The 25,022-nt window shown below is 40.5% G+C and overlaps 1 protein-coding gene across 2 annotated transcripts in view; it reads left to right on the forward strand.

Annotated features, from left to right (window-relative positions):
- The window catches only part of epha4l (eph receptor A4, like), a 50,201-nt gene extending 38,119 nt beyond the window's left edge, over positions 1–12,082 (forward strand). The window contains exons 10-17 of one of the 2 annotated variants that reach the window (XM_087794968.1): positions 231–344; positions 717–902; positions 5,605–5,666; positions 6,676–6,885; positions 6,962–7,111; positions 7,177–7,373; positions 10,484–10,648; positions 11,760–12,082. In XM_087794968.1, the coding sequence (XP_087651094.1) occupies positions 231–344; positions 717–902; positions 5,605–5,666; positions 6,676–6,885; positions 6,962–7,111; positions 7,177–7,373; positions 10,484–10,648; positions 11,760–11,874 (1,199 nt within the window). In that variant the 3' untranslated portion in view covers positions 11,875–12,082. The remainder of the gene's footprint in view (positions 1–230; positions 345–716; positions 903–5,604; positions 5,667–6,675; positions 6,886–6,961; positions 7,112–7,176; positions 7,374–10,483; positions 10,649–11,759) is intronic. The other variant, XM_087794969.1, reaches the window with a different exon arrangement.
- Positions 12,083–25,022: the final 12,940 nt, after the last annotated feature.

Here is a 25,022-nt window from a genome sequence, read left to right on the forward strand (position 1 = left end):
GCATTCGCGAGAACTTCACCTTAATGAGATCCACCTTCATCAGAGTCACGGACATGAAACGAGTGCGAGCTGAGTTATGGGCGGCGGAGAGGATATGGTGGATTGAGACGGGTTGGGGCGCAGGGAGGGGAACGAGCCGTAGCCTGCAGCACCGGAGAAATAAAGACCAGATGTCGAAAAAAAACTTTCCAGAATGAATGAACCTTCATTTTTTTTTTCTCTTTGTTCAGGAGTTCGCATTTACGTCGACCCGTTCACCTACGAGGACCCCAACCAGGCCGTCCGCGAGTTCGCCAAAGAGATCGACGCCTCCTGTATCAAGATCGAGAAAGTCATCGGGATTGGTAAGAACATGTCGAACATAAACTTTTTACCGTCGCCTTTATGTCGTCAACATTTCAATTATTCACGCCGCCTCTGTCGAAAAAAAAAAGGGTCATAAAAAAAAAAAGCTACTTTAATGGGCTGGATGTGTTGTCTGGGCTTCAGGATGGCCAAGAAAAGTCATCCAATGACAAAATAATAAAGAGGAAGAATCAATATCCATTTCCCGTCTCTCTCTGCTTCAGCGGTTCGGGCGGGAGGGGAGCGCGGGGGATTAGAGACCCTGATCAATGTTTAAAGTGGACCCCGATAATCTACACATGCATGAGAACGCACACGGCTCCCATCTTGATTTGATTTATAACCCCCTGCTCGTGTATCCAAAACAAAAGGGGAGTTCGGCGAGGTGTGCAGCGGTCGACTGAAGATGCCCGGCAAGAGGGAGATCTGCGTGGCCATCAAGACCCTGAAGGCCGGCTACACCGACAAGCAGAGGCGGGACTTCCTGTCCGAGGCCAGCATCATGGGCCAGTTCGACCACCCGAACATCATCCATCTGGAGGGCGTGGTCACCAAATGTGAGTCGACCACTTTAATCGAATGAAGTTTTCTGTTCTGCGGTTTCCATGATAGCGCCGGTGGATTGTGGGAACTCGGAGTGTTTTGTGGGAAGGACGACAAAACAGGGAGAAAAAAATTCAACAGAGGAGCCACGAAAATATTAGCTTTAGCTCACGTGCCAAACTTAAATAACCGTAAAACTGTTGTTAAAATTGACGGAGGATAAACACTAAGGTTGTCCAAGTATGAAAAGACAAACCCAATCTGAATCATATTTCCTGTTATGGACAGTTTAGTAAATACACATTTAGTTTGACCCGTGAACTCGACTTGCTAAAAGATTTTGGCCCCGTGTCCTGGAGGAGGAAAAAATACTGCAGTTTCTAAGATATAAATCAATAAAATATGAATTAATAAAAAATAAAAACACAAACATATATCTTAAAAACATGTTATATGATATAGTAATCAACAATTAAACCTTTTATACTTGTACAAAAATCTTACAATCTAAGCAAACAAGGGCCAAATAAACCAATGTTCATATTAATTAAAACAAGATTAACATTTTACGTTTTAATGGGAGTTCAGTTCTTACCAAAGTGTAAGTATATCGTGAATATTGCACCAAGTCCTACAACAAATTGTGACGATAACTGCTAAATACAAATATCTCAATTTGTAAAAGTTGTTCTGTTGATCAATGCTGAACTTAAGATATTGACTTTTTTCACTTTTGCAAAATGTGACTCTTGGTATGATATTCGTGTACATGTGTTTTGAACTAAAGTATTTTGTTTTGTTTAAAAGTGGGGGAAAGGAATAGCACTATTCTTATTTTTGGGTCACCATGACCCTGAGATAACACAAGGGTTAAATAAAACACCAAAAAAAAGTAAATGTAGTTGATAAAGAAGAGTTTAAAGTAAATAGTATTGTAAGTTATGGTGATTAAAATGGCAGAAAAAGTGTTTTTTTTCCATCATTGATGGCCATCAAAACATGTGACTTATGCTAACAATTAGACCATTACATGTTGTCTGGATGTCCCAGTCACGGTGTCCCCAGGTGGGATCTTGTCCAGATGGAAAAGGGTCCGGCATCTGTAGGATGTAGTAGGCGGTTGATAGCAAGGTGGGCAGTTGAGAGGGGGGAGGCGGGGGGTTCTAATGGGTCCAGAAACAGGCCCTCTAGCACAGCACCAGACTCATTAATCATGGTGTCAGCTCTAAATGTGTTTGGGGTTAGGGAGTGATACCCTATCCCTCCTCTATCTGCTGCTGCATTGACACAAAACGCCGGCCAAATGTACCACTCTGCGCCCTCGGCAACCTCGTCTGTTTTCCTGTTCTACCTTTTATTCCTTCTGTTGGACGGACTCGTGGCCCGAGATTGTGTTGTCAGCACATTATGTCGGTGCTGGTGCGTGCATTCTTGACTGCATACACACATGTGTGTGTGTGTGTGAGACCGCGATCTAAGTGTGCGTCATATCGGGGTCACCAAGTTTTTTGTCGAGACGAGGAACTATCTTCAGGGAGAAACACAAAATGAAGGATGATCTGTTCGTTTTTTTCTGATTTTATGACAACAAGTATTGGTCAAACACCCTATTGCACATTATTTGGCCGTTTTGCCAAAGTTCTTGGTCACATCTTGTTCTGGTTTACTATGATAATGTTGTCGCTACACAGCAACTACCAATGAGTATTGAGTAGGGTGAACATAGGGTCACCTTTACCCATACCCTTTTGGGGGGCCTATCTGGTAGAAAGTTATATCTTTTGAGTTTGTGTAGTGTGTACCTATACATTTGTATCTGTAAGACTATTGCATTTATGGTAAATTCAATAAGCTATTCTTACTTATCTATCTTTAACGAATGAGGTAATAAGAATGAGAGTTATCACTATGTCGAGTTATTATTTTGAGTATTGGGCTAGCTAACCATAACAAATGGGCTACTTTGCTATGCAACTTTGAGGCCTGATTAAGTGTCTTTTGGGGTATTTAGAATATGTTTAAATGAGGTACAAGCTCATACAAAACACTCAACCTGACCCTCAAAACCCTCAGAATTTTGGTACCACCTCTTCTTTGTACAGATTCAGAATATTGTCACCCTATGTTAAAAAACCTATCAGTACAAATGACTGACGCTTTCCAAACGGGAGGTTTTGACAGCGGCCCCTCAGCGCAGAAGTTGACCCCGAGGACCTCAGCGAGACACAGATAGAAGGACGTCGAACCGGCAGATGGACAGGAGAGGAAGGGTGGGAGAAACGTGAGACGAGCGGCATCTAAGGAAGGCGAAAATAGAGACGTGGAAGGAGAGCGGCAGAGACAGCGAGGCGGTTGGATAGTGATGGATTAGGGCGAAAAACAACGGCGACACAAGCGTTGGGCGGGAGAGCTCCTGAACCGGGAGGCTGGAAAAAGAGCCAGATGAAGGAGAAGCAGTCAAGAGTCAACATGAAAGGACATCTGACGACTCCTTCCAGTTAAGAGAGGCCGACTCAAGACTGGGGTGAAGGAGTCCTTCACACTTTTCAGAGGAGTCTATTAAAAACCCATCATTTGAAGAAGGGGGTTTTTGGCGGGAGTTTGTTGGCATGTCCAGCCCGAGCCAATTACGGCTCATTAATGATGAATTTAAGCCAAACAGGCGGCGAGATACATAATTATGCAGAATTCTGGGTAATCCCTGCCAACTTGAGGGTGTCTACCGCTTCCATGTGTGAAAAATCCAGTGAAATATATATATTTAGTACAATAGATCATCTTTAAAGAGCTTTAGAGTAGGCCTCTGAGGAGCGTTCGACCAACCGTCTCCAATATTGTCCCCCCGCTGGGTCCTTGTTTAGTTGGCAGGTGATAATCGGCCCACTGGCGGGGCCAATGCCCAGAGTTCATTGCCAAAGGCGGCGGGACGCATTCAGTAAACAAGGAATTAGCATGCAAATAAGCAGGGAGGAAGAGGGCGGGACGGCGGAGGCGAGAGCTTGGGGTCGCAGGTCAGACGCTCCTCAGACTTGATTGGGGAGCTGTCAATCACTCGCCGGCCCGAGGGCAGATCCGCGCAACAAAGGGAACAAAGATGGCGGACAAAGAAGGCCCCAGCGCTCCCCCAACTTTAAGCCCGCTTCCTCCTTTTCGGAGGCCACGGCTCGGAGTGCCCCCGTGATTAATGGCGTGCCAATCAAACGGCGGGGCGATGCACTGACTGACGGCCTCTTGGCAGGGCGGGCGGTCCTGCTGCGGAGTGAAGGAACTTCACCTCCAGGACCTCGGCTGCCAACTGCCCGGATCTCTCCAGACTGACGGCAGTGATATTACAGTCGACCCAGGATCTGATCCTTGCGCTGGATCCACTTTGTTTCCCATGACGATAACTTCGTGTCGGCTTGATGAATTAAATTAAATCGGTTTTATCATAAGTTCCCCCAATGGACGTATATCAGTGCCATCAGAATATAAACATTTAAAATCTTTAAACTTTTTTATTTTATTTCAAATTTTGCATTTCTTGCATATTTTTGTATTTTTTCATAATCGAATTAAATTATTTATATATTGAAAGTTGTAATTAGAATTTTTAATTGAATTTAAATTGTTCATATTAATGCATTAAAAACATTTAAATGTTATATAATATATAATATATATAAAATAATATTATTTTTACACATAGAGTTTGATATTTGAATTCCAGATTAAAAACAATTAAATGTTATATAGTATATAATATATATAAAATAATATTCTTTTTACACATAGAGTTTGATATTTGAATTCCAGAAATACAAAAATAAAGGTTCTAAATTCAAAATGTTTTAATTCATAGCTCTTTTAAATTCAATATAACATTTGTTTTGGTATTTCTGTGTTAAAAGCAGGACTTGTGTTTATGTTATTCCAAAAAAAAAAGTGACATTTATTTTGGAAAAAGACTTGCTTTGACCTCAATAAAAAGGCTTGGAAATCCACCTCCAAAGTAGCACTCGAGTTGGAACGCGACGTGCTCCGAGGAATCGGCGGCAGCACTTCTCGGCATATGTCGCTGCCACGGCTGGTTAGACACCGGCTCGTTGGAGTTTGGGGATAAAAAAAAAAACAAAACACAACAATCCCTCGATTCCATCACCTATTTTCGGCTCTTTCTATTCGCTTCACGCTTTTTTCCCTCCGCCGTCCTCCGGGGGGAGGGAAACAAAGACAAGTCAGAGCCACCGGGGGAACGTCATCCCCGCCGCCGCCTGTCCGAGTCAGATAAAGAGAGGCAGGAGGGATGGGGGTGAGAAAGGCCAGAGAGGGATGTCAGGGATCTAGAGGGAGTGGGAGCTTGAGAGAGTGGCAGATGTGTCCAAAGTTGGCGGCGGACTAAAGAGGGCAGCGAGACAGGGAATGACAGAGTGAGTCGCGGGGAATGCTCGTGGCCGCGATGAGGCTTTAGATAATGTGTCCACTGTCACTTCATATCTGCATGAATCGCATGATGGTGGGATGTTTTTTCTTTCACTGGAGATGCCTTTGCAGGAAGGGGGTGTCAGGGCAACCGTTACACTGAGCTAATTAAATCACCGCGGGACAGAGATGGATGGACTTAAACACACACACATGAACACACACTCCCTCGAGAACATCCCTCCTGCTGTGATGTGCATCGTTTACCGCCATAATCACGAGCCCCTCACTCACTCTCTCCCTCTTTCTTTCTAGGTAAGCCAGTGATGATTATCACCGAGTACATGGAGAACGGATCGCTGGACGCATTCCTGAGGGTCAGTCTTGTGTGTGTGTGGGTGTGTGTTATTGGACTTCAGGTTGCTGATCCTTATCTTATCTCTTCCGTGTCACTAATCAAAACGACAAGTGTTTCCGTGCGAAAACTTCCTCTTATCTCCTTGTTTTTCTTGTTCATCCGAGCACGAGCCAGAATTCCATCTCAAACTCAAAACTCGACATTTAAGTAGATGAAAGTTGATATTTTGACCAATAAGTTGTTTTACACTAAGATAAAAACATATATTATCAAAGAAAATAACTTACAACTTACATCACTGGAAAGGAATTTGATGGTATCTTTGGTGAAGGAGGACTAAAACACTTTTATGATGATGTTTGAGTGTCTTGTGACAAAATTAACTCAATTTAATGTTAGAAATGAAACTGTTTTTTAACTAAAGATGAAGTTGGAAGTAGGTTCTTCAAATATACCAAGGAGGTGCTAGATTTTAGCTCGGAACGGCTGCAGCTGGCATTATAATCGAGTTTGAGTCTGGTTCTGCTCGTGGTTTCTGCCATTTAATAGGACTTTTCCTTCGCCACTGCCCTGCTGTGATTTACTGATTGTTATGTTGCTTGATCACTCAATCCCCAATATAGTCTTACTTAAACTATAAAGTGTCTTGAGATCATTTTTTTTATGATAAGACACTTTAAATAAAATCATATTGAGTTTAGCATGAAGTTAAAATGATAAAAGTTCAATAAAATAATTCAAGTTTAATACTTAAACATGTATATTTACCAAACTTCCTTTAAAAGGCAGATTTTTACATAGTTTTTCATGCTTGGTGACACAATTGATCTAAATTATATCTTCACTGAGCTGCTCTTACAGTTTGAAATATGTTTTTAATGGATATGTTTAGTACTAACTGTAGTATATACTAAGAAACTTAACTGAAACACAATTCAAAATGAAGTTTTTTTCCTTTTAAAAGCAATAATTGAGCTCTGGGAAACAATGTTTTGAGATCACACCAACGTGGTTTTCGATCCCTGCAGAAGAACGACGGTCGCTTCACGGTCATCCAGCTGGTCGGGATCCTACGAGGAATCGCGTCGGGGATGAAGTATCTCTCCGACATGAGCTACGTGCACCGCGACCTGGCCGCCCGCAACATCCTCGTCAACAGCAACCTGGTGTGCAAAGTGTCCGACTTCGGCATGTCCCGCGTCCTGGAGGACGACCCCGAGGCCGCGTACACCACCAGGGTGAGCTATCAATTTTATTCTTGTCTTTGGGGATTTATTCGTTTTTAAATTAACCGGACAATGTTTTTAATCGCAGGGAGGTAAGATCCCGATCCGCTGGACGGCCCCGGAGGCCATCGCCTACAGGAAGTTCACCTCGGCGAGCGACGTGTGGAGCTACGGGATCGTGATGTGGGAGGTGATGTCGTACGGCGAGCGCCCCTATTGGGACATGAGCAACCAGGACGTAAGTGTATGAAAGAAGGCGTACGACGGCCGAGCGGGAGCTGATCTTCCCCCTGACTCCCGCAGGTCATCAAAGCGATCGACGAGGGTTATCGGCTGCCGCCGCCCATGGACTGCCCCGTGGCGCTCCACCAGCTCATGCTGGACTGCTGGCAGAGGGAGAGAGCCGACCGACCAAAGTTCGGGCAGATCGTCAACATGTTGGACAAGCTGATCCGTAACCCCAACACCCTGAAGAGGACGGGAGGAGAGACCACCATCAGGTGAGGGGGTCTGAGATGACGGTCTTCGGTCGACGACGCAGGACGTGAAATAAACTTTAAATGTCAAGAGCTGACGAATGATATTTGACGAAAAAAAAAACAACAACGAGAATAAGATCCCACTCAGTCTGCATCATCAAAACCGACAGCTCTTGACCCTTCTTTGTCGAAAACACTTTCCAATGAAAAATACATCACAGTGACTAATGAGCAACTGTTTCCACTCAGCGAGACAAACAAACACTTTAATATGATGATGAGTTTTTTTTATATTATTCCTGTCAGCTGCGGCCCAGCTTCGTGTTTGTTAGAATCAAGATCTTTTCAGTCAACAGTCATAAAAAACACATATAAACATATATCAAAAAGCACTAATACCTCTGCCACAGGTCATTTCTGAATTTCTGTTTAAACAGGTTATACAATAAAATAATTCAACTTCAAGTGATAGTTCCCCCAAGATTCCCTCTTTTCTTTGTCCAAAAATACTCTTAAAAACATCCAAATACCTCCATGCTGCTCATCTATAATGTCCCTCCTGTATTGAAGCCTCAAAATGAGAACTTGTTCTCAACAAAAAAAAGAACGTCATGTTCAATTGCAATCAATCTTCATTTTTTTGTCAATATTTTACATTAAAATGTGACATGGTATTGGCAGATTCAAAGTTCCCGTAACTGTAAAACAATAAAGTGTACAAATTCAAATATGAACATTTTTAAGTCATAGATATAAGAAAAATCCACTAGAAATGATTAAAAAAGTTGTAGATGAAGACGGGTGGCGTTCAAGGGTCCGTCCTCAAATGAACGGAAACGTTGCTTTTTACGTGTCATAGTTGCTGATTGGATTCCAAAACTAACGATTGAGAAAAATCACTTACAACTTACAACTCTAAATATATAAATATAGTTTTAAAAATGTTTTGCAAAATATTTTAAAACTATATTTTTATACCTCCATAAACACCATATCTTTATCACTTCTCAAGTACTCATCATGATCTCACGGAAATTAAAGGTTATTTAAAAATTAAATTGGTACATATTTTCATTTAATATCTTTTAATAACTTAAAATCTTCGACACCGATGGACAAAACATTATGTTCTTCTAGCTCTAAACATAGTTTGACTTTTGACAAATTGAATTTGCTTATGGAAAGAAACATTTTTAACCATTTTTTAGTAAAGAATAAACTTTATTTTACCTATTTAATGTCTTATTTGTATGTTTTACATCCATCTATAATCCATCATCTCTGAAGTTTCAAACCAATCCATAGAAGAATTCTCCTCAGGATGTTCTCTTGTAAACTATGACCTCAACTCCAGTTAAAGACCCTTTTAATGCACGTAAAAGTCGAGTGCAAGCCGGACGCCGAGGGGCGCCGCCCGTGGCACAGCCAGAGTTACGACGTAACGCCGAGTTAAAAAACAAACACGACTCTCTCGCTCCATCACTCCTGAGCGGCTCGGCGTGTCAGGAATGACCCGCTCGCAGTTTAAAGACTCAAACCCCGGACCGCCGGGAGTCTGTTGGACTTTTTAACGAGTGTGTTCGCGGCACGTCCCGCGACACGAGCGCGAACACACTTACCTAATGGCCGACTTAAAGGGAGGCTCTTTTTCTTTTTTCCCCTCGACGTAATTAGTGGATCTTGTAAATGTGGCTTTGAAGGTACACGAGGGGAGGCAGGATGATGATTAAAGAGTCGTGTTCTCGCGTGTTCGACTCAACATCTTTATTCAGATGATGGAGCGAGAGAACAGGAACTCCAGACCCGGTGTAAATGTTTCATGGCTGACAAGAGTCCCGGCAGAGAAGCGAGCGCGTCTGATTAATGCCGCGGGACGTTCTACGAGCCGAAGGGTTCAACGACATCACGAGTTTTAAATTGGTTAAGGACTAATAAAGGGGGAGTCGGGGAACAACCCCGGAGGATCTTTGTTTGACTTGTTACCGGGGTCTGAACCTGTGGCTGCAGAAGTGTCTGTGGTGGATCCGACAGCTGGTGGGTCAGTGAGGTTTCAGGCGAGGAGTTGACTGTTTATTTCCATTTTTATAAACACTAGAAAAGTTGTGTCAAAGTCTCTAAGGGGCCAAAATCGTTAATCCGTCTCAATCGTAGGCTGAAAGAAATGTAAACCAAACTTTCCGTAACAGTTTCCATATTGAGTTTTTCTCTCAATATGTCTTCATTTTTTTCTGTGTTTGTCCTCCTGTATCAAACACTCACCAGGCAACATCATCCTTATCTTATCTTAAACACTTGCATCTCTATAGTTCACGTTATAAACATGAACTTTAATCCACTTTGATTTGAGTCAACCATCCAACGAGCTACAGAATATGACTTTCGTGGAGTATGTAAATCTGTCGTATCTCTATCTTTAACCTCCTTTACTTAACACTCACCAAGTAATTTTCTTTGGTTTTTAACTCGTCTTAAGAGGTGTCTAATCAAGAAGGATCTGTCTCGCCTGCAGTTAATACAAAACTCTACAGCAAGAATTCTGTCCTGCTCTAGTAGAAGAACTTACATTTCCCCGATCCTTAAAACTCTCGCATTGGCTGCCAGTTTCTTTTAGGATCAATTTTTCAAAATTCTGGTTCTTAACTTACAGATCTATTCATGGTCAGACCTTCCATCAGTGATCTGATCCAGCCTTACACCCCAGCTCGGGCTCTGAGGTCTGTGGATCAGAATCTACTGATGGTTCCTGAACACGCTTCAGGACCAGAGGAGAGAAATCCTTCCAGACTGTTGCTCCTTAGCTTTGGAACCATCTCTGTGTTTGATGATCTACTGACTCCTTCAAGAGACATCTGAAGACACTTTTATTTGTGCTTTTTTTTAAATGTGTTGGTATTTTAACCGCATATCGCTTTTGATTGTTTAAGAGCTTTGTGACCCTGGTCTATAAAAGCGCTTTACAAATAACTATTACTTACTTATTAACTTATTAAAAGTCTGTGTATAATTGTTGACATCAATAATCTCTGTTCCTTATATAATCTTATAAACACATATATATACATATTTTAAAAACCCTGTAAAAACATAGATCATTTTTCATTTATTTACCTTTTTTCTTTCTGTCTTTCCAGCAGACCCAAAACCACCCTGCTGGAACCAGGGAGCCCAGAGGTTCCGTCCACGTCTATCGGGACGGTGGAGGACTGGCTGCAGGCCATCGGCATGGAGAGATACTGCGATAACTTCACCGCGGCGGGCTACACCTCGCCAGAGGCCGTCGTCCACATGACGCAAGAGTGAGTGGAAATTCCGATGTTTAAGATTCTTTATCGTCAAGCACGTCGACGAAATTTATTTTCTTTTAGAGTAAGAGTTATAAACGTGACACGAAAAAATAAGATATAACCTGTGAACTAAATAATAACAATTTAAAAAACATTATTTTATTTCAATATATCTTATTTAATTAGGAAGAAATTTGCTAAAAAAGCAACAACCATTGGCACTTGTAGTTTTTTTTATATAACTGGCCCTTAAGTAAAGAAATCACTTACAAAAAACCCCCAAAAAACACGATAACGTGGCCCGCAAATCAGTTTGATGTAACGACCTTTGAAGATGCTAGTGTTTAAGATAAGCTAAGATTGCTGAACTGAATTTGCTTAAAAAAAACAAAAAAAAAACAATTTGGACTTTTAAGACCTTGGAACGTTGTCCATGTTCTTGGTAAAAATGACTTGACTAAATTAACAATGACATTAAAATATGAAATTTGAAATCAGGAATACATTTTTATACATGTTTTTGTACATTTGACCTTTTTAAGAGCTTTTTAAATAAAACTGGTACCTTCGGTTTTGTAGAACTTTTTTTTGTGTCTTTATACCTGTCATTTTTCTGACATTATGTCAGGAAATCCCTTACAAAAAACAAACAAAAAAACATGGTAACGTGGCGCGCAAAACAATTTGATGTTCCAGTTGATATAAGGACCTTTGAAAATGCTAGTGTTTAAGATAAGCTAAGATGGCTAAACTCAGCGATTATCAATGAATCTTAAAGAAACAAAAACACAGATAGTTATGCTAGATTCATCATCCAAGAATTAAAAAAGAAAATGGAATTAAAACTTGTATTTACTGTTTAATAAGTGCCTGTTACAGAAGGTTAACATTAACGTGCGATTTTTACTTAACTTAAAACCACCGCTTTGAAATTTATATATATCCTCTGTTGATTCTATGAAGAGTCAGTACATTAAACGACTGACTTTGAGGTCAAAGTTGCCGCTTCATTCTCGTGTTTTACTTCTCAAAAGCGACCTGGTGGAGCCGTCAATCTGTCACGTCGCGTCGTTAAACCTCACGTCCTCGTCTCTAAAACGTCTCGTCCTCTCGTCTCTTCCAGGGATATGGCCCGCATCGGCATCTCCTCCGCCGCTCACCAGAACAAGATCCTGAGCAGCGTCCAGGGAATGCTGTCCCAGATGCAACAGATGCAAGGACGGATGGTTCCCGTCTGAGGGATTTGGAACCGGGGGGAGAAAAAAAAAAACAGACGTTTCTTACGAACAATTCAATCCATAACAAAAAAAAAGATTCAATATAAAAGAAGAGACAAACTGACTGATAGTTTACCTCATCCGTGCACTTTAAATTGGATGTAAAAAAAAAAAAAAATGAAGAAGAAGAAGAAAAAAAAAGTGGTGAAAATGGCACTTTTTCAACAAAAATATTTAGAACTTCATCGCCCTTTTCCGTTGTTTTGGAGACCAGGACTCTTCTGTCTGCAGCATTTCTAGACAGACGCGGGAACGGCTGGAAAAGAGAGACCAATCTGGAGTGCCTTGGACGGTTTGGAAGGAAAACGAAGCGGGAAAAACTTTCTTCTTCCTCTCGGGCAGAGTGTTGTTTCTGGAACTTTCTATCTGGAATAATCCGCAGAATTTTCTTCTTTTTTTTTTTTGGACTGAGTTTTATTGTACATGACTTTTTTCTGTTGGACTCGCACGACCGGCCCCCGGCCGCCATTGCTCGCTCTCTCTCCGTTCGAGATCTCACAGACAAAATGGAGGATTCCGAAAAAAAAACAAAAACTCGCCTTGATATGAACATTGAGACGTCGGGCGCTTGGATTCTTCTGGGAGACACCGGAGCTTATGTCGAGGAGCTTATTGTTGTTCCTTTTTGCGCTGTTCTGGCCTCGTTTTTTTTTTTTCCTCCCAGAATGCTGTATTTTTTTTGCCCTCAGGACTTCGCTGAGAATGTTTTTGATCTTCCGGAGGATCCTTTTCACTCCCCCCCTGTCTTCCCACACACTTCCCATGAACATTTGGATCTTCCCATTATCTTCCTATCGTCTCCTGGCCCTCGGACCTTCAACCTCTTCTACACTTTAAAAAAAAAAGAAGTTTGGACCAGTTTGATGGACACAAAGATGAAAGAATGTACCGCTGCTGGGATTATACCGACCGGGACGGAGCAGGACGGGTGGATCACCGTGGCGGAGATACGGCGTCCGGATCAAGGTGAGAATCTCGATCGTTTATCGGGCCGAATCCGAAAAAATAACCAATGAAAGGGTTCGATTATAATTGAGATCTAATATCGCCTCTCGCCCGACTTTCATTTCGGAGGCCGCTGGAACCGTGTTCATTAACGGGCGGGTCGCGTCATCATCGGGCCGACGGCGCCGATCAATAGCCGCTGGTCTCAGATCAGTCCGGGAGGAATTAATCAGCCGCTGACACCGGCACCTCAGAACCGCCTCCGGCGCCGAGTAACTCTCGGGATACGGTCGAGACGCACAATGAAGTCTTAACTACGTTGAACATGAACAACAGATTCTGACTCTTTAGCTTCTGTTCTAAGAAAAAGTGAATCCAAAAAACACTCCTGCAAATCCTATTAGTGGACAAACATTTATTGGGGTCCATTTATGTCCCACAAATGTTCGAAGGTCTGTCGCAGGTCTGTGGATTGCATTAGTGGGAAGTTTTACTCGTCCTCGGTGTCCAGTAAAAAGGTATCGAGGTCTAGGAACCGTGTTAGGATGTAATCGGAATAAAAGTCCAGTGAATTGAGTCCAAATAAAAAAGTTCGACTGGTCGGAAAAAAACGGTCCAAACTCAACAATATCTTTAGCGTCACTGCAAATATGATATGATATGATATGATATGATACACCTTTATTGTTCCCACTTTGGGGAAATGTATTGTTGTCACAGCTACACAAAAAAAACAATAATAAATGAATGAAAAAGGATAAATACTGATGCTAAGAGCAGAATAATAAAACAAAAACAAACACAAAAACAGAAAATAAAGACAGTAATACATCAGCAGAAATAAACATTAGTACACAAACACAAAACTACAGGTGTAACACAATACGATCCAATGAAGTTCACCTGTGAATTAAATGGAATCTAAAGTGTATTTTACGATAGAATTTTCCATCAGAATTGGATTAACTGGTGGATAAAGGTTTATATACGATTGAATAACAAGGTAGTAAATAGTCAAGCTAACAAGATAGAAAGCTGCTAATACTATAGTGACGGATTAAGCACTTTGAACTGATCGGAAAAACAATTTGTGAATAAGATCGACAAACTAAACACTAAATATTTGTAGCATTCATATCCAAGATTTTTAATTGGCTCATTATAAAATGCATTATTCGACCAGATTTATTTAAATAATGGTAAAAAATAAATGTTTAAATATGAGTTCCCGCAAATCATATGGAAAGAACGCAAGTAAAGCTAAAGGTGTCGATGCTAAAAGAGTATTAAAAAGAAAAAAGTTTTGTGTTCAATGGGTTGAAGGTATAGAAGCTTTTATTTTGAAATTGCGAATGGATTAACTTTCGTTAAAAGACATACGACTACACAATAGTACAATACAGTTACAAAAAACATGCATAAACACTTGAATAAGTTATAATTGTTATGAAACAAAAAATGGTTTCCAGGTTAAACTTCCTTTTCTTTCAAATAAAAAAGTATATATTACTTGTTATAGTCAAAGTACATCCTCCCACTTCATAAAGAGCAACAAGGAAGTATTTTTTTAGACAGTGCATCTTAAAAATCTCAAATTTTCATCACTTGTTTCAACAAAACCACTTATTGAACTTGTTTTCTTGGTTGTTTTTATTACATGACTTCATCTCCAAACATTCTTACTTTTTACAAGTGTAAAGATTCAAGACCAACGTTCATAAACGCCTAAAAATGCGATCCACGTGTGTCTCCTCACGAATCCAAAGCCGGTCCTATCGTCTAAGTGCAGTTACTTCCAGACGTCTAATCTCGCCACATTTCTTCATTTCATTCACAACAGCATGTGGCCGAGTTAATACCTTCGGTGCAACAGTATCCACACATGTGGGCGGAGGCGCTGCCGCTCACCCTTGTCTTTGACGCTCCCGCTCTGTTTTCCTTTGAGAAGACGAGTCGAATGTTCCACGGAGCTCCGTTTGCAAGGACTTTTCGAAAAAGTGGTTGGAAATGGTGCGGATTCAGAACCGCCGTGACTGATGCAGACTCTCTTGTTTCTCCGCAGCTGCCGCCGTCCATAACAAACAATCTCCCGACCTCGCTCGCCTCCACAACAATCTCCTCATCCGTGTCTTCCTCCTCCTGGATTTCCTCGGAGATGACGAATCCGTCCCTGAGCGTCCGAGACATCCACCCCCCCCCCCCCCCCTCCACTCCAACACCCCCCCCTTAAGTCAGCTTGACAAACTGGCCGCCGCGGCTGCAGGCTCTTCAGCGACGGAGTTACCCCCGGAATGCTCTAGAAACATTAAGAAGAATGTAACATAATCAAGAATTCTTACTTCAGAGGATGTTTTTTTTGTTTTATTTCTTAAAAACGACAAAAAAAATAAGAGTTGGCTGTTTGCATGCTACGGAGCGAGTGAATGTGTGAGAAGATGAATGAAGTATTATCAGTAACTCATGCCACTGTGGAGGAGAGTCGTATTGTTTTGATATACAATTGTTTTTTTTTTAAAACCTCTGTTTTTGATGACGCATCAGAAGAAGAAAGGAAAAGGAAGAGAAAGAAAAGGGAATCTTTTTTTTTTTTTTTTTAACAACAACAACCACCTTCAATGGACCATCATTTCTAGGGTTTCATCTCTTCAAGAACTCGTGAATGTCTTCAACTCCAGACAAATCAAACACACCTCCGTCCTTAAGATCACAGCTCGACCGCTTTTCGTTTTTTTTTCTTTCGGTTTTATCAAAGAAGAGATGAATTCTATGGAAAAAAAAAAAAAAAAAAAGAAAAAAGGACCTGTTTGGAAATATGCAAGAAGTTGTGTGGAAGGAACGAGAATGTACTGTACAAATACTTGGATGAAAAAGGAAAACAAAGGGGGGGGAGAAGATAAAAAAAAAGAGTTTAACAAAAGGCAATGTTTGTCATTGTATGCCTTCTGATGCCATACGATCTAGTCACGTAGATCTAACATTCTTTTGATTTAATGGTCCCTGAGTTTTGTTTCTGTCGAGGAGCTATAGGTACATGTAACTTATGTCATTTATTTATGTCCTTTTATATCTAGTTTGTAAAATAATAGCCTAAAGTGAAGAAAATAAAGAGGAGTGCGAAAGGCATTCTTGAAGTAGAAACTGTGTGTTGTCGCTCTTGTTTACACACACACACACACACACACACACACACACACACACACACACACACACACACACACACACACACACACACACTTGGATACAAGCAAACACACTCACAGACACAAACTAACAAACAAACACACACACACACACACACACACCCGGATACAAACAAACACACAGACACAAACAAACACACACTTGGACACAAACAAACACACAAACAAACAAACACACAAACACAAATAAACAAACACACACTCGGACACAAACAAACAAACACACAAACAAACACACTCGGACACAAACAAAAACACATTCTGACACAAAAAACACACAGAAACAAACAAACACACACACTAACACACAAACAAACTGAGACACAAACAAACACACTCGGACACAAACAAACAAACACACACTCACTCAGACATACACAAACATACACAGACACACTCGGATACAAACAAACACACACACAGACACAAACAAACACTTACTCAGACACAAACAAACACACTCGTACACAAACAAAAACTCACACTGTGGCACAAACAAACAAACACACACACACTCACTCAGACACACAAACATAGACAGACACACTCGGATACAAACAAACACACACACAGACACAAACAAACACTTACTCAGACACAAACAAACACACTCGTACACAAACAAAAACGCACACTGTGGCACAAACAAACACACACACACTCACTCAGACACACAAACATAGACAGACACACTCGGATACAAACAAACACACACACAGACACAAACAAACACTTACTCAGACACAAACAAACACACTCGTACACAAACAAAAACACACACTGTGGCACAAACAAACAAACACACACTCACTCAGACACACACAAACATACACAGACACACTCAGATACAAACAAACACACACACAGACATAAACAAACACTTACTCAGACACAAACAAACACACTCGTACACAAACAAAAACACACACTGTGGCACAAACAAACAAACACACAGACTAAGACACAAACAAACAAACGCACACTCTGACACAAAAAAGCTCAGACACAAACAAACACACACATTGGGACACAAACAAACAAAGACACTCTGACACTTCAGTCCCTTTATCCATCTCTTTGTTCCTGCCGCCACCCCTCTGTCTGTCTGACTATCCGTTCATCAGTCCATCCATCCATCCATCCATTTGTCCCTCCATCCTTCTGGCTTTCTGTTCCGTCATCCGTCCATCCCTCCTTCTCTATATCTGCTTGTGTGTCTCTCTATTTCTTTACTCGTCCATCCCTCTGTCTTAAATGTTCCTCCCTCTATCCGTCCCTCCATTTATCTGGCTTTCTGTTCATCCATCCCTCCATCCATCCATCCCTCTTTCCCTCGCTCCATATGCCAAGTTGAACGACCTCCACCACTGCATGTGTATTTATGGAAGCCAGGGAGGTCGTTCGACTAAACCAAGAGACAACACAAGGGATACCACAAACACATTTGTCTACACAAGGGATTAAGGGATCTGTGGCCAAAGAGACAAGGACACCTTCAAGAGGCTGGAGTGTTACGGCGTAAGTGACTCACTTTGGCGACATATCGCTCCTGCTGCACATGTTTAGTCGATATCATGAATCTGGACGTGAGATTTGGACCCTCAACTCCTCCCGGGGCCCCGAGGCGGTGGCGGCGGCGGCGGCGAGCGCCTCTCACTCGGCCAAGTGTGTTTAATCAGAATAACATCTGGTTCCTGCACTCGTTTCCAGCCGCGATAAAGCGCTGATTGTCCGGAGTCTTTGATAAGAGCCCGGGCGGGTGAGGAGGAGGGGGTGAGAAAGAGAGAGAGAGAGAGGGGTGAGAGAGAGAGAGAGAGAGAGAGAGAGGGGTGAGGGTGAAAGGACAATTTTTGGAAGCTGGAGCCAAACGGTGATTTACACGTTTCCTGAGAGATTTGCCAGCACAAGACGGAAAGGGGGAGGAAAGAAAAATTTGAGAAGATATTTATCAGCGTTGATAGAAAAGAGTGACCCTCGTAACGCCTGCAGACCCGATGATGACATGGTTAGCAACGGTTATTATCCATGTGGACGTCAGAACGTGTCACCAGGACACACTGTAAACGCTCTTAATAGAGGAAAGATGCTAGAAAAACTACTAGAAATTGCATTAGGATTGTTTTTAATTCTTTATTTAATCATTTAAGTGGATCGATAATGGATTTAATTCTAAGAAACAATCTTAAATCAGATAGAGAAAGGAAAATAAACAAGTTTTTAAGATAGAAATTCAAGATAACAAGTCTATTACGTTCAAGTCCTCTACATAAAAGATGAATAAAACGTTCTTTAAAGTATGTTTTTGATTATTAAATGTAAACTTCTATCACAAACCTAACAATTGATGTGTTTCCTTGAGCTTTAACTTTGTTTTCTCACAAATAACGACACACATCTAGTTCCAGCACCGTGTGTCAGATTGTTCATGCTGCTGTGTTGATAAAGTTGTGTTTTCTCTTAGTTGCTGCTTGAACTTTTTTTAGTGATTTTTTGTTTTTTTTGCGTTACATACTTTCTTTTTTTTTGCTCCCATCATTCTGTCGTACGCTTGTGTTGACAGCTACGTTGTTCTTGGAATGTTCCTCATTTGCAGATGAAAGCGCAACAATTTTACAGGAATTTAAAAATGTGATTGAAGTAAAACTGGATAAATTGAGCCTCAAACTAATTATTTATAAGTTAAAGGGTAAATAAACATTTAACCATGAAAGGATTTTTGTCCTTAATCTTTCATTTTTTCTTTGTCATGTTTTTCTTCAGTAAATTATTAAAATATAAGTCAGTTCTCCAGCCAAAAAAGACACTTCCGTCCTCACAAATTGTCTATTTTATAGAAAGTATTATGTACTATTAGACAGTCACAAAAAAAGATCACATATCTGTTAATATAAGAATGTTATTGTTTTTTGTGTAATGGAGTGTTTGGTTTCATCCGTGACAAGGTCAGGTTTTGATTATCCTGCTTCAACCTTATTAAAGATTCTTCCGTTATAAACAAATGTGGTGTCGATCGCGGGGGATGAAGTAAGAGGCTTTGATTGAAAACATACGAGCGCAAAAACAAATCAAAAGACGTGTGAATATATTAGTTCACTCCTCATGTTGCACATTTGCAAACAAACAAATCAGTTCAAGCTTTTCTCAAGGAAGTATAAAAAACATATGTGCACTTTTTTACAGTACACTGCGAGACAGTGCACTTACTTGCGCACATTTTGACAGGGTAGTATTGTCTTAAATCAAACACTGTAGATACACACTTAACTGAAATGACTCGACAGCTTCTTCTTCTACTACTTTTGAACGCTGGTCGCAACCGTTTGAACGCTATCGCAAGTTATTAAGTTGTGTTTCATTGTGTTATTACTGTTGTTTTGTGGTAAAATAAGTGTTTTCTGGAGATATTTACGCCGGTATCTGTCAGTGACGTATCTTTCGTTTAGCGACCTCTATTTCACTGGCGCCAATGACGTGTGAACGCACTTGTGTACTCAAAATATTAAGTGTGAGTCATTTGGGACGCACCACTGAATTATGGTCACATTACTTTCTAATGACAAATCGTATCGACAATAGATGATAATCTATGTATTTCTACATACTATTCTCGGACTGTATGTTCTGAGCTTTTCTCATTGCTCCATCACACAAGAGAGGGACAAATGGAAGTAGAGTTTGATTGACATATCACCACCGAATCACTCTGAAGAGGCCGCTTAATATGATTGGGTGGCATTTCTCTCTTTTTTTTTTTTCAACTGTACGTTACACGGACGAATAAAAAGTGTGTTAATCTTCAATGAATGGCTGTAATCGTTGTGAAGTTGATTTTAAGCAACATAGTAACAACTATAATAGGGAAAAAATATCTTTAAGTCTATTTTTGACAAATGGCGTCTGAAGTAAAACTGTATATATGAGATGATCTACTTATTGGGTTTCATGGAACCAGAGAAGTAAATTAATAACTCAATACAAACTGATTTAAAAGTGGACAATGTTCCATTCATGGTCACTCCTACGGGAAGTGCAAGGTTTAAAAATCAAATAATTCAATCAAAGTGGTAAGTTTGTACACATAATTTAGGATTTTGTATATTTTTAACTATATTTTTCATAAGCGTATTTACTGCTGTATTTGCTGCAATACGACACAACGAATCTCTCATGAACGTAGCGTTTAAATAAACACGGATAACCTGGTTTTGCTCACGATTCATTTGTAGTCAATTGTATAACAATAAGATTGACACACTCGAAGAGAACGGCTCTCTCCTCCCGTCGACCAATCCAATTAGAAAACCTCTGGGTAAAGAATCGTCTCAATCCGAGCGGCTTCAAACTGTCACCGTGGCCCTTTCACGGGGCCACTTTGCCTCATAATTCAATTTCCCTGATCGGGAGATAGACTCCTCCTCTAAGCCGAGCACAATGGGGTGCCACCCTTCACACTGACATCATGATTGACTCTGTCTTTTGTGTTGTCGTTCTCCAAGAGCCGTACAATATAATCCAAAATCCCAACATTCATGCTTAATCCCCAGCTGCTTCCAGTCATGTCGAGTCAAGAGTCTTTCTTTTTTAGTTTCCTCACCAGGTGATTAGTCCGCCGTCTTGTTGACGGACGGAAAAATGTCTCCCTTGTCTGTAGAAAACACACTTCTGGAAGGAGGAATATGTACACAATTACCTTTTTCAATGTTTTTATTGTCAGCGTTTATTGCTTGAGGTTTTACTTCTGTTGTTCGAAGGACAGAAATAATGTTCACGTGACTCATATAAATGATTCCATAACACATATGCGTGTTCAAAGGACAGAAATAATGAGGTAAATAAGATAAATAACACATCAGTATGAGTTAAATACTTTGTTCAATGAATTAAAAGTATACATTTGGGGCAGAAATAATAAACTGTTGTTTTCTGCACCTTTTCAATCACTACAAAAACAAGATTGCTGTTGGAAATGGTTTCATGACAGATTTGAAGTGTACAATTTTAATGTGGAATACCCCAAAAATTGACTTGGTAGTAGTATTAGGAATATGTGTAAATAGTCTGGAAAATTATTAAAGAAACTGATCATTATTATTAATAATTAAAAAACTTGGCAAAAAAGACATCATTATTAATCATCATGCATCATTAGCTTTTGTTAAAGGAAAAAAATGTACTCCTCACTCACATGTTTCAAATGTGAAAGCCTCTCCAAGATGAAGTTCCTCATCATGACCATGTTTTGAACGTATTACTTTAGAAAGTTCGTCTAAAATCTGGGCGAATGAGAGGTTACAAGAAAGAGTCCATTAGAATAGAATAGAATAGAAAAGCTTTATTCATCCCCAGAGGGGAAACACACTTTCACAACAGCGCAGTTTAAAAATAAAGTGCAAGGAAAAAGAAATAATAAAAGAGATAATACAAAATAAAATAAAAATGATCTTAAGAATATACAATTATTTACAAAAATTAGAAATTTAACACTATTAACAAAATAAAATAGAATAAAATAAAATAAAATAGAAATAAAAACGGGAAAAAAATAAAAATAAAAAGCACACAAGAAGAAAAACACACTACGGATTAGCATCAGTATATTTAAAGTAGAGAGTTAAATATCCTGACACCAGTTGGGATGAAGGACCTTCTATAACGCTCCGTCCTACACTGGGGGTAATAACGTCTTCGCTCCTCCTCCTCCAGCTGTAATCACGCCCTGCTTTGTTAATACAACCAGTCCCTTGGAGGTGGAGACTTCTGGTATTTATAACGTGCAGTGACAAACCTTGATGTTTGACCAATCACAGCAGAGCGGGCGTGGTTATGGTCAACAAGATTTCCTCGCAAGAAAAACAGTTTTCAGTGGGCGGGGCTTAAGATCATTTTCTAATGTCATTATTTCAATGAAAAGACAGTTTTGTAAAAACCATAAGAGTAGCATAGTATGCATATGATAGTGTAGGTACTAACTAGTACGCAAATTCTCAACAGATAGTATCTCAAATCAAACACTGCTGCTATGCAATAACAGGAAATGACGCGACAGCTTCTTCTTCTACTATTGAATGATGATTTCAACCAGCTGTAGGAACACTATCGCCACCTGCTGGCAGCACGTTTTGTTTGGATAAAGAATTATGAGAAAAAGTGATATTGGCGAGATATTTACGCCGGTATCAGCACCGAAGACGTGTCATCCTCCTACTGCTGCTGAAAAGCACCTGTAAGTACATAAATAAATATATATACTGTATACATATATGACGTAACTTCAGTTTATAACGTCAATGTAACTAAGATGGAGCCGTTTAGGGTAGAAAGTGTTCATCGATACATACTTTTGTAGTTTTGTGGGCGTTTTAGTGACAATTTAGTGTGTATGGAGCACTACATTTCACATACTAAGAATTGAGACACACTTATGCACTAAAAATACTAAGTTTAAGTACGCAAGTATTCCATTGTAGACACAGCTCCGGTCTTTGATCTCACCGCACCAGGCCTCCTGAGGAGATTTTACTCTGCCATGTTTTATCATTCGTTATGTTGAATAAATAATGTTGCTTTTTGAGGAGCCGCAACAAAAAAGCAGGTTGCCAATGGTTACAAGGTGAGATATTTTCTTAAGCAGGTCGACATCTTCTCTTCTCAGCATCTCGTCCAAACTGGTCAGAGATTTCAGGAACATCTTCGAGAACTTGACCAGACATCATCCTGTTTCCTCCAAACCCCTCAAATTGTTTGTCAGATTTGTTTTGTTGTTGTTTTTATACCTTCAGGCCAACACTAGTCCTCAAGTACTGTTGAGCGTCGCTCCACCTGCTTTGACTCCGTCCAGGAGCGTAATCCTCCGAGAAGCTTTATCAAGACACGCCAGACTAATCTCACCTCCGGGCCAGAGGTTGCCGGCGGGTGGCCGTATTTTCCCCCCCGAACCAAGACCGAGGGAGGTCGCCTACTTGACCGCTCAATTGCTTCTTATCCGGGATCCGCCCGGGCCGCGGCGCTGCTCCCGTCTGATAGGCCGACCTTTGACCTCGGGCGCCCGCTCCCACACGGACGTAAATACATACGCAAACATGCTAATCTCAAGAGCGACTACCGGATTCTCAGAGAATCCCCGGCACAGTTTCACGAGAGGCTGCGATCGGGAATCTTGAATTTCAGCTCCGAGATGATTGCTAATCACCCCCCCACCCGTCACCCCCGCCGACCCCCTCCAACTCCGTCTGGCCTGATGGAGGTTCAGCAGGCTATCAGCTCCAGCAGAAACCTGGTTATCACAGAGAAAGTCCGCTGATAACACGCCGGCGAAGGAGACGGACAGCGAGCCTCGGTGCGTATTTATAGCCAGATGGAGAAATGAAAAGTGAAAGACGACCTGAAAGAAGGACAGTGATTCGAATTGAGGAGAAAGAGAAAGAAAATGTAGCTACAAGTTTAATTTAAGAGAGTGATACGTTTTGTGAGAGGTTATAGAACATCGAACTGAAAACCCTGTTGGGTCACTTCATGTGTCTGGATCCAATTCAAAGAAGATGAATGTTCATGTTCATATGGTGACTTTTGAAGAGATTATCCAAGAGTTAAAATGACGCCACTTTGGTGAAAGAGAAAAAACTTTATTGGGATGAATTGAACTTCTAATAATAAAAAGTTAATACCACAATCTGGACATTTACTTCCTGTTACGGAGAGTTAAAAGTACATTTTTTTGGCACTTAATGTTTGATTGAGATTGAAAACCGTATTAATATTTTTTTAAGCATAACAAAATGTAACGACAAATAAATGAGTTTAACAGTTAGACTTATTTAGTTGTTAAGCTTTACCGTGAGAATTACTTAACAAGGGGTGTTTAAAAATATTATATGCGATATATCGCAATTTATTTTTCTTTCCATAAAACCATGTCGACATTTGGCACTAATATATTTTTTACTATTGTCCTTTTACGGTTTACAGTTCAAAATAATTAAATGTAAAATGTATATCATTTTAATTAAAAATGTTTATGCAAATGTTTACAGCGATGACTGAGGACGAGAGGATACAGTGACTCCAGCAGCTTTTAAAGCTGATGTTTGGACATATTTTGGTTTGAAAACAAATGAAAGCAGTTACGACTTCGTCATGTGGTCTGTAAATTATGGGTATGACTGAGGACAAGAGGATACAGTGACTCCAGCTGCTTTTACAGCTGATGTTTGGACATATTTTGGTTTGAAAAAACAAATGAAAGCAGTTACGACTTCGTCAAGAGTCATGTGGTCTGTAAATTCTGGGTATGACTGAGGACAAGAGGATACAGTGACTCCAGTGGCTATAAATCTGATGTTTGCACATATTTTGGTTTAAAAAAACATATGAAAGCAGTTACGACTTCGTCAAGTGTCATGTGGTCTGTAAATTTTGGATATGACTGAGGACAAGAGGATACAGTGACTCCAGCAGCTTTTAAAGCTGATGTTTGGACATATTTTGGTTTAAAAAAACATGTGAAAGCAGTCACGACTTTGTAAAGAGTCATGTGGTCTGTAAATTCTGGGTATGACTGAGGACAAGAGGATACAGTTGACTCCAGTGGCTTTTAAAGCTGATGTTTGGACATTCAGGCGAGTCAAGTACTCGACAATACTACAAATATATCCCTACAGTATCGCAATATAACGTATCGTCGACCTTTATCCTAATGCGTATCGTATTGCCAGATTATCGCCAACACACACTCCTATTTACAAGTATCTACTTTTTTTTTTTGCTTGTTCAAAGGTCCAATGAAGCAAATCAAAAGCAGAGATCTGTAGAGAACGACCATCCATCATTTCAGCGCCTTCACAACAACAGCGAGGAAACAAAGATTAAAAGTCCCGCTCGCTGCTGCAGACAGTGCCAGGAATTTTTCCCCAGCTTTCGGCTTCACACCGATGACAGAAGTGAGATCCCAATCGCGGCTCACATATG

The sequence above is a fragment of the Callionymus lyra genome, chromosome 7 (assembly GCF_982586985.1).
Source record: "Callionymus lyra chromosome 7, fCalLyr1.hap1.1, whole genome shotgun sequence".
Classification (NCBI taxonomy): domain Eukaryota; kingdom Metazoa; phylum Chordata; class Actinopteri; order Syngnathiformes; family Callionymidae; genus Callionymus; species Callionymus lyra.